The 10,580-nt window shown below is 34.3% G+C and overlaps 1 protein-coding gene across 8 annotated transcripts; it reads left to right on the top strand.

Moving 5' to 3' along the window:
• The first annotated feature begins 3,446 nt into the window (after positions 1-3,446).
• On the top strand, positions 3,447-9,435 carry MPK16 (mitogen-activated protein kinase 16). 8 transcript variants are annotated; one of them, XM_082877434.1, is made up of 12 exons: positions 3,450-3,739; positions 3,850-3,915; positions 4,034-4,123; positions 5,407-5,815; positions 5,947-6,074; positions 6,225-6,284; positions 6,419-6,568; positions 6,666-6,821; positions 6,905-7,116; positions 7,794-7,898; positions 8,010-8,170; positions 8,601-9,435. In XM_082877434.1, the coding sequence occupies exons 3-12, from the start codon at positions 4,100-4,102 to the stop codon at positions 8,894-8,896; spliced, it is 1,701 nt and encodes a 566-aa protein (XP_082733560.1). In that variant the 5' UTR covers positions 3,450-3,739; positions 3,850-3,915; positions 4,034-4,099; the 3' UTR covers positions 8,897-9,435. The 8 variants fall into 8 exon arrangements, with proteins under 8 accessions (XP_082733558.1, XP_082733560.1, XP_082733562.1 ...); XM_082877437.1 differs by having other exon boundaries at positions 3,475-3,739; positions 8,604-9,435; XM_082877432.1 differs by lacking the exon at positions 3,850-3,915 and having other exon boundaries at positions 3,447-3,739.
• The last annotated feature ends 1,145 nt before the right edge of the window (positions 9,436-10,580 follow it).

The following is a 10,580-nucleotide window of genomic DNA, read 5'->3' as shown; positions in this document are numbered from 1 at the left end:
AGATTTAAAATATTCAAATTAAAATAATAGAAATCAAAATAAAAGTTTAAGTCAAATTATAGTAGTAAAAATGTAATTTACTCAAAATATATTTTCACACAAAAAAAACTATATAAATGATTAAAAAATAAAGCTTAAGAAAAAGAAGTTAAATCAATTTAAGAATAAATTACAATAAACTCTCTTTAAACTATGATTATTTGCACTTCATTTCCTTGAATCTCAAAATACAACAGTTAACTATTATCTTTTTACACTTAACACCTTCCATTAGGATTCTATCCCGAAATTTAAACGGAATCAGATCATGTGTAAAGCATATGACACACGTATTGATTTTTAAAAATAATAACATTAGTGATTAATTTTTTAAGACAATAATACCCTTATTTAGTGATCCCATTTACACTTTGTTTCTCTTATCTTAGTGACAAAGTGCATATGAAATCACAAAATAAGAACATTATTACTTTAAAATTTTAATAAATATGTCATGTGACTTAAATATAATATGATTTTGTGTAACTTCCTAACATAATCCTCACTGTAATGTTAAGGCACTAGTTAAGGTCCATTAATGATAATATTAATTTGCATTAGTTGTGATAAATTTCTAATTTTAACTACTCATTAAATTAATTAATTTTTTATTTTTGGCAACCCATCAATTAATTGCATTTATTATTGAATGTTTCAATAACTTGTGAATAAATTTGTATACAACATGAGTTTCCACCGATTAATGTACCAATTAATACACTAAATGAGACACAAAATATACGTGTGATTTTAACATGATCCTACCTAATATGATATCAATCCTACCTAATATGATATCTAATTGGTGTTAGTTGGTATGCTAATTAGTGTTTATAACATTATTGTTATATAAATAATAATTTACTTTTATATATAAAAATGATAATTTAACAAATTTTAAGATTCATTGCATGCAATTAAACATAATTAATTACAGTGGCGTGGTCAAAAATTTCACTTAGTGGGGTTACTCAGAGGGAGAACAAATAAAGGAATCCATCAATGACAATGCAGCAATGGTTGTTAGAGAATGAAGCGTTGATAGAGTGAATGAATGAACGAACGAACGAACACTAAGTTTATTCCAGAAAGAAATAATATTATGCAAAATAATAAAATTTACTTACTGATATGACACTAATTATATTATTGAAATGAGTTATGCTTTAATTTCTAAAAGTTTCATCATTACATGACGCATTCTCTAATAAAAAATTTGTATGACATTTTTCTTCTCAAATACTAACTTCATTTGGTCAATTTGTAAAACTCCAAAATTTAATTCTTTTTGTTTCTCAAAAAAGCTAGGCGCCTAGAATTTGGGACCATAATGTATCCAGAAAGAGTAATGATTCATCCCCCTTTTCCCCCACCCCCTTTGACCCCCTCTCTCTCTCATTGGCTACCTTTTCTTTTTCTTTTTCTTTTTTTTCCTGCTCCTCCAATCACCACCTGCCACGTGGCAAAGGGGGGGTGAGGGGGTGACCCCCAAAAGGGGGTCCCAAGCATTATTCATCCAGAAATAGGTATGTACGGAGAAGATTGTAAGTTTACATATGAAATAAATTTGAACTATTGATGTGAAATTCTAAATAATTTTTAAATTTTTATATCTAAATCTTAGCATTACTATTTGTTTCTAGATTCGTTAGGGTCATTTTGCTAAGTCCGAAAACTATTGGATAAAATTCCATATGTATTTGAAGAAAATTTGAAAGTACAACGATATCAATTGACACCACCAAATAATGAATAATACTGCCCCGATTAATTATTGGCATGGAATAATTTTATGTAACCACCCTTATTTATCTTGAATTTATCTCAAATGAGATTGTATGGTTATTGCAACAAGGATTAATTTTGGCCCACTAAATTAATTTGGTCCAATCGAAATGCTCAAAAATTAATAAGTCTGGAGAAATTATTACCAAGTGGCCTCAAATGAATTCTATTGAATGGACCTGCAAGAAAGTCAATAAATTGATCCGAAGAAGACCAATCAAGCTTATATCTCTGGAGAAAGTCCTGCAAGTCCATCCAATGAGGCCCAGATTATACGGGCGTCTAAGAAGATTGATCGTTACTTTTAGAAAAGATGAAACCCTCGGAGGAGATCCATTCTCTGAGATATTTGCTTAGTTTCAAAAGGATTTAAAACCACAAACTTTGAGACCTATTTGAACTTGGACTCGAAAGGGTTTGAATCCACGAACCTAGAGATCCGAAGCACTTGGCTTCAAATGGATTCCAATGCAATCTAGAAATCACTCCGTTAATGAGTTCTAGAATACTTGCAAGCTCAGAACTTTCCAAAATCTACACACTATAACCATGGGCGTAACGGAGTCTGGACAAATGACCTGATCCCGAGGACAGTAAATGGAAATAAATTCACTCTTCGTTTAAACTAACCTATACACGGCTCAAAGTGGCACGATTTAGGGGACCCTGAGACTCGATGATATTTGCGGCAAGGCATTCTATTGAACTACTTCTAACCCTTCTGCAAAAGGGCATCCTCTAGAACTACCCATGACCCTTTGAGATGATTGGGGATCATTGGTTTGGTATGGCTAAGAAGAGTTTGCTAAGAGGTTGATCTCCTCTTTAGGATTTTTCTCATCCTTGGAGAGGTTATCTCCTCGAACAAAGTGGTTAGAAAGAATATTTTTCATGTGCCTTACGCATGAGCTCCATCCTATATCATGAGGTACCTATAAATAACATCCACCCATAACTTTGTTGGTTGATTTTGGAGGAACAATTTTTTGAAGAAAACTAATTTCCCTTCTCCATTATCTACCTTGAGAGTGAAAGTGAGAGATTTATGGGAGAACCTTGCCATTATTTACTCTCTAACAACTTTGTCTTCTTCTTCACCCAATCTATTATCTCAATTATCTATTTACTATTGTGTTTTTGGTCGTAATCATTGAAGAATCTAAGTCTCTCATCATTTTTAAAAGATTCAAAGTTTCCGATAACATTTGAATTTTCTGACAGAGTTGAAATTCCAGTGACCTTCAAATTTTCCGATGAGGTTCCCAGATCCTCATATAAAGTTGTGATTGAATTTATGTGATATGAGATTCATGTGTAAAAATAAATTGGCGTCATAAGATAATAATTCTAAGGGTGAATTTATAATATTACTCTATTATCATAACGCACAAGATAATATTTTAAGATAATTAATTGTTAATTTTAAAAATTTAGAAAATGCAAATTACTCATCATTTAAGGGATTTACTGTAATTTAAAATTTATTTGACATCTCCTAAATAAATACATTTAATTAAATAATAATACTTATTTAAATCATCTCACTTTTTTATTTTCCTATAAATTTTTTTATAAAAAATTGAAAAATAAATTTATTATCCTACCAAATAACTCGTTAAACCGATAAAATATTTTTGTCCCTTTCCTGTTGCTCCTCACTCTGACCCTCAAAGCAGAGCAACTCACCGTTCTTCCATCATCTCTCTCTCTCTCTCTCTCTCTCTGTGTCTCTCAAACTATATTCTTTGCGTCCCTTTTTCTTCAACTACCTTTTAGGCAGAGAACCCAAGAGTTCTTCCATTTTTTTTCTCTTTCATAAATATATATATATATATATATTGTATATATTTTCATAGTACCGAGATTATCGTTATCCCCGATCTGGAAACTCTCCTTTCCAGCTACCCATTTCATAGTAAGCTACATTCACCCACAATATTTACACTCTTCCTCCCAATTTGACACTTTGATATATGCTTCATTTTGATATATGCTTCATTTTGTTGTCTTGTGATTCATTTTCAGTTCAATTACTTCACTCATACCAATACCCTTTCTCTCAATCCAAACAACTTTCCATTTCTGTTCCAAGTTGGGGTTTCTACTTGTTGATTTGAATTGGGTCTCAAGCTCTTTGTAATTTGGGTTTTTTGCAATACTGTGATTTTGGAATATTTGATTTAATTTTTAATTTTTTTTTTGATACTAGCTTGTGATCTATCTGGGTTGTGCTCTGGATTTGGAGTTTGAAGTGTTTTGATGCTCTGCTGCTAAGATGCAGCCTGATCAAAGAAAAAAGGTAATTTTTTTAATTTCTACCATGCATAAACATACATAGATATTCATATGTATCTATCTCTGTTTATTAGAGCTGATATTTATGGGTGAAACAAGATCTAATTAGTTATTAAGGATAAGAACCCAAGAAATGTGTCTTTTTGCTAGTTTCTGATTGCTCTCTCTGTATCACTCATTATATGTATGTATGTATGTATGTATGTATGTTCATACATTTTTTTTACCTTTCCTAGTGGATATTTTGTTGTAATTTGTGGGAGGAATACCTGTTTTTTTGTGTGGATGGGATCAAATGGTTTGGCCTATTCATGTCTTGGCTTCTGTGGTGCAGACTTTTTCTTCTTCTTTTATTTTTTTATTTTTTTATTTTGGAAATATGGGTAGAAGTGTTTGATGCAGCTTCAGTTTATAGTTTATGATCCAAAAATTGCTTAAATAACCTAAATAGTGGGAAGTTAGGGGGAGATGCATATTTGCATATCCATGCAACTTTTCACATTGTGGGCTGTCAAGGATACTCTATGAACTGAAGCTTTTACCCTGTCAATTTTGAGAAATTGATTGTTCCCAATTAGCCTTGAGTTACTCACAATTTTTTTTTACTGATTTCCACCACTGATTTTACAATTTTCTTCCGAAATATTGTACTTCCGGATTTTGCAACTCCCAATCATGTAGTAAATGCATGTACCTTTTGCTAGAGACTGAAATTGATGCCCTTATACTAATTTGCAGCACATTTTACATTGATTTGGCCCTAAATTTCATCTATTTTTATTTTATTTTCTAAATAGAAAATTGTGATACTGATATGTTTTATTTAATTCCAAGGTATTAATGTCTGTCGTTTGACTTATTGTACCTAATTTAGAATAGTAGAGCAAGTAAACCAAATAGTTTCACCATGAATTTGTCTGTCAAAGCTGGAAAGTTATCTTGCATAACATATGGGTTGCATTGCTAGTACAAAAGTTTGTATATGTCACTGAATGTAATGGCATGGAAAAACTGGATTTTTAAAGCCCAATTGAAGCACTTACTGGACTTTGTTACGTTTAGCAAGTAGAGAATTTCCAAATAAGTTTGCTTCGGTACTGTTTCTCTTCCATGGCTTATATTTTGAACCTCTAACGTTAATATTTGATGATATAAGGCATCGTTATATCACGGACACTTAATAATTTTCCAACTGTTGGTGTAAAAAACTGCATCGAGCACGGCTGATTGGTTTTTCGGCTGACATTTTTTTGACCATTCATGGCATGTTTGAATGTGTCCTTGCAGGTAGCTGCGGATGTAGAATTTTTCACGGAATATGGTGAAGGGAACAGATATAGAATTGAGGAAGTAATTGGCAAAGGAAGCTATGGTGTTGTCTGCTCTGCATATGACACTCATCTTGGGGAAAAAGTAGCTATTAAGAAGATTAATGATATTTTCGAACATGTCTCTGATGCCACACGCATTCTTCGTGAGATTAAGCTACTTAGACTCCTTCGACATCCAGACATTGTGGAAATCAAACATATCTTGTTGCCTCCTTCCAGAAGGGAATTCAAAGACATATATGTCGTTTTTGAACTCATGGAATCTGATTTGCACCAGGTTATTAAAGCAAATGATGATTTGACACCAGAACATTATCAGTTTTTCCTTTATCAGCTTCTTCGAGGTTTGAAGTACATACACACAGGTCATACGTTGCTACTACCTCATTAACCAATTTTGTGACTTTCTTTACATACTTGGTTGTATATAGAACTTATAATAACTTGTATGATATTCCCAGTTCTGACTTGGAACTTTTAATGAATGGTTTTGCAGCAAATGTCTTTCACCGAGATCTAAAACCAAAAAACATCTTAGCAAATGCTGATTGCAAACTCAAGATATGTGACTTTGGTCTTGCAAGAGTAGCCTTTAATGATACCCCCACTGCTATATTTTGGACTGTAAGTTTCTTATCTGTTTCTCTGATTAAATTTGCAACCCCATTAACTTGTACTTGCTTATAGGCCTAGCTAATAACATGTAGAAATGCACTTGCGAAGGTTTGCTAGCAATTTCTCTGTTGTTGATTGCCTTCTTTGATTTGTTCATAGGATTACGTGGCAACAAGATGGTATAGGGCTCCTGAATTGTGCGGATCCTTTTTTTCTAAGGTGCAAGAGTTATTCCCACTTTCAATTCCTTGAAGCAACCCCTTTTCCAGTTTTTTTTTTTTTTTTGAAGAACTTTTTGGATGATGAATTTTGTTACTGACGCTCATGCGTGGTGTGGTCTTTCTTGTTTTCAGTACACTCCTGCAATAGATATATGGAGCATTGGCTGCATATTTTCGGAACTTTTAACTGGAAAGCCTCTCTTTCCTGGGAAAAATGTAGTCCATCAATTGGACTTGATGACTGATCTGTTGGGAACGCCATCTCCTGAAGGCATTGCCAGGGTCAGTTTACCGTGATAAATTTGTTCTTACAATGCAAAAAGGTTAAATATTTTAGGTATTAATTTTGTTTGATCCAACTTTGAATTTTTATCTATAGATACGGAATGAGAAAGCTCGTAGATACTTAAGCAGCATGAGGAAGAAAAAGCCTATACCTTTTACCCAAAAATTCCCAAATGCAGATCCCCTTGCACTTCGTTTGCTGGAAAGAATGCTAGCATTTGATCCCAAGGATCGACCTTCTGCTGAAGAGGTATGAAATGTTACATTTTATGATTTAGCTTGTGCAATGCATGTTTCTCTTCTAATGGTGCATATTGCTTTGCAAGTTGTTAGGCTCTTGCAGATCCATATTTCAAGAACTTGGCTAGGGTTGAGAGAGAGCCTTCTGCTCAACCAGTTACAAAAATGGAATTTGAATTTGAAAGACGAAGGGTGACAAAGGAAGATGTTAGAGAACTAATATATCGAGAGATTCTTGAATACCATCCAAAGATGCTGAAAGAGTACTTAGAGGGAGAAGAACCTACTGGATTCATGTATCCAAGGTAATTTAATTAAAATATATAAATGGTCGGTTGAAATCCTTTTTTTTTTCTTTTTTTTTGTTCTTTTTTTTTCCCGCAATGCCTCCCTGGCTGGTTTTTACTTTGAAGCATAAGGTTGACACTTGACACCCCCTGCCCTTTCCATTGCTCTTCCTTTTTCTTAAGAGACTAAACGGGAAAGATATATATTGCATGCTATTCCACTTACTTGCAACCTATGAACCCTGAAAAATTGTGTCGTTAATGTTAGTGCCTATTTTGGTTCAAATGAAGAGTAAATATTTAAAAGTGATAATAGCCAAACTGCCAAGTTTTTTACATGATATAGAACGAATTAGACTGATGATCCCTCTGATCCCTAGCTGCACTTTTGAGCAAGTTATTTGCTGCTTTACCATAAGTCATGAGATAAATTTCTTGACATGTCTGGAAGTAGTTTTTTTTTTTTAATTTTTTTTTTCAAGGTTCTCTCTCTCTCTCTCTCTCTCTTCCTAGGAAAGTAAGGTATTGAAACACCTCATTTTAAGGAACCTTTAAAAAGACCCAAAACAATTTCTTTCTTTCTTTTTTTTCTTTCTGTTTTTGGGTGAGATCCTTGTTTACCAGCAAAGCATGTCTTTTGTTTTCGTTTGGAGTGAGAGAATTAATCGAATCTTATCTCTTTTTTTTTTTTACAGTGCTGTTGACCAATTCAAGAAGCAATTTGCTTACCTTGAGGAGAACTATGGAAATGGTGGAACTGCTGCTCCACCTGAGAGGCAACATGCATCTTCATTACCTAGGTATCATCTTTAGCAAATGCCTTTGACATGCATCTGTACTTTCTTCACGACATGTCTTAAAGATTTTGTTTATTATCTCATGTCATCACTGATAAGAGAATTTGAATCCAGGGCATGTGTATTATATTCAGATAACTCTGCACAGAACTCAACAGAAGTCACAAATGATCTCTCCAAATGTTGCATCAAAGAGGTTGAAAGGCCACACATGGACAGGACTTCCGGGATTCCTATGACAAGAATGCCTCCCCAAGTTCCCCCAAGTATCCAAGGTTTTTTCTTCACATACATTTTTACTGTTAGTTTGTCAAGATACATACTAAAGGGCGTACCCAGTGCACGAAGCTCCCACTTAAGCATGGTCTAGGGGAGGATTGATGTACACAACCTTACCCCGCAAGCAGAGAGGCTATTTATGTGACTCGAACCCATGACCTCCAACTTACCAAGGATAGCTACGCCTGGCCCGCCCGCCCTTGTCAAGATATATACTCCCCCACCAAAAAATGAAAACTCATGTACTTGCATAAATAGGTGCCTCTGTACCTTAAAGTATATAAATTATTGCACTTGCATAATTGTTCTGCTGCATTGTCATCTCTTGACTTAGTTATTGCTAGTTCTTAGAATCCGACTCCTTAAACAATATGCTGCATTGTCATCTCTTGACTTAGTTATTGCTGCATTGTCATCTCTTCACAGCAGGTGGTGCTGCAAGGCCCGGGAAAGTGGTCAGCTCAGTGTTGCGGTATAACAACTGTGGAGCAGCTGCCGCCGCAGCAGAAACTGTCGAACAGAGAAGGATGGTTAGGAATCCAGTTGTTCCTACTCAATATGCTGTTTCTAGCTCTTCATACGCAAGAAGAAACTCAGCCTGTAAAAATGAGAGGGGTGGAGAAGATGGAGTTGAAGGATCCAACGGTCTGCAGCCAAAGCCTCAGTATATGCCAAGGAAAGTAGCCGCCGCTCAAGGTGGATCTGGAAGCCAATGGTATTGATTCCTACAAATGTTTTTCTTGTGAGTTGTGGCAGACCCACATGCCCGATTTCCATATTCAAGTTGTGGTGCTGATCTCTATTCACATCCCATCCAAAATTGGTTGGCTCCAATTGTAAACTCATCAAATGTGAGTGGAGATTGAATCAGCGCTAGCTTACACACACATGTCGAAAAGACTAACATGTAAGACTTTCCTGCCCATGATAGATATTCTGTGATCCAAATCAATGACAAGATTGAGGAGGTGAAGATATGATCTGGGGAGACGTGGAAATGACACCATTTACTTATTTCTGTTTCCTTTCCATTCTTTGCAAAACTGATTTATGCGTTTTTTGAATAATTTATTAGAACCTAACAATGTCAGCTTGGTAAACTTTCTCATCTATGTTGTTTTGTACTTAAAATTATGACCTTTGTTCTTGATCCACTTGAACTCCTAATGTAGGGTGGGGAAACATGTAACTTTTGCTGTAGACATGAATTTGCTCTATGAACCATACTTTGTATCAATTATAATGTATTTTTTTACAGAAAGTTGTTGAGTATTCTCAGATATGTGATTGTTTGTTGAATTGTAGTTTATGGGTCTTTGTATCAGTCATGGTATGGTTAAGTTTTCAGCTCCTGGGTGGCAATGAATTCTGTGGAAAAGACAGAATTACCCACAACCTGGCTTTGCAATGATCAATTCTTGGAGGCTACCCTTCAAGAAATGAATCATATGGAGTCTAATAAATAGAAACACAGAAAGATTGCAACACATTGGCTGCTCTGCTAAGCTGAATAGTGAAGGAGGTCCCAAATGAGAATACTAAATGATTAGTATTGAAGAGGTGAAAATGACAGTCTCCCTTTTTACCTAACATTATTTTTGTTATTGCGTTATAAAATGTTATAAAATGTGTGCGCTATTTGTAGGCACCTTGACTTGTCTGAAGGCCAAGCAATTAATATGGTGATGGGATGTATGAAATATTCTTTTCTTTATGTTCTTGATCGAGGCAAAAGAAATGTAATTTCTTCATGCACTCCCTCTTAGAACCTCTGAATGTCATTCTTGGAGACGCTACTCGATGATCTTTTACTCTTAGTTATCAGGCCATTTAATTCTCAACATTCCAATATGAGCTATAGCATGGCCTCATATCATTAGCACTATAGTCGCACACCAAGACTCTGTAGGACAATCTTCACTGTATTTAAAAGATTTAATTCTATTGTGTACACAACAACAAATAGAATTTAAAGAAATAAAGAAAAGGAGAGAATTTGTTTGATTACAAAAATCAAACTCGAAATAAAAATAAATAAATAAAAATAGATTTTATTTTGTTACAAAAACAAAATTAAAATCTGATTTAAATAAATAAAAACAACACTGAAAATAAATTAAATAACTTACTTGATTTAATTTCTTCGAATTATTTTCTGATCAAGTCCAGTGTTTGACACTGTGTCCTTAAGACAGATTCGTCCTCTCCACGGTGCTTTCAGAATTTGGACGTCTATCTCCCAGGATGAAATGATCTTACTGCAAACAATAGCAGCACTACAAATTGTTTGCCTTACGAACACACTAAGTGTTTACACTCTTTCTTTCGGAAATAATATGCAGCAAGATGAAGAATATAAATAGCAGAAGTGAATTACGAAATTTCTGAATGGAAAACATCAAATGA

The sequence above is a fragment of the Camellia sinensis genome, chromosome 7, assembly GCF_055761805.1.
Source record: "Camellia sinensis isolate YWXY chromosome 7, ASM5576180v1, whole genome shotgun sequence".
In the NCBI taxonomy this organism is placed as follows: domain Eukaryota; kingdom Viridiplantae; phylum Streptophyta; class Magnoliopsida; order Ericales; family Theaceae; genus Camellia; species Camellia sinensis.
This window is presented reverse-complemented; position numbering and strand designations above follow the sequence as displayed.

What these genes read in the sequence shown, in the direction of transcription:
- MPK16 (XM_082877430.1), top strand. Translation starts at nt 5,380, where the DNA reads ATGGCATGTTTGAATGTGTCCTTGCAGGTAGCTGCGGATGTAGAATTT. An exon ending in CCACTGCTATATTTTGGACT is followed by an intron (nt 6,075 to 6,224) that starts GTAAGTTTCTTA and finishes ATTTGTTCATAG; the next exon opens with GATTACGTGGCAACAAGATG. An exon ending in ACTGGATTCATGTATCCAAG is followed by an intron (nt 7,117 to 7,793) that starts GTAATTTAATTA and finishes TTTTTTTTACAG; the next exon opens with TGCTGTTGACCAATTCAAGA.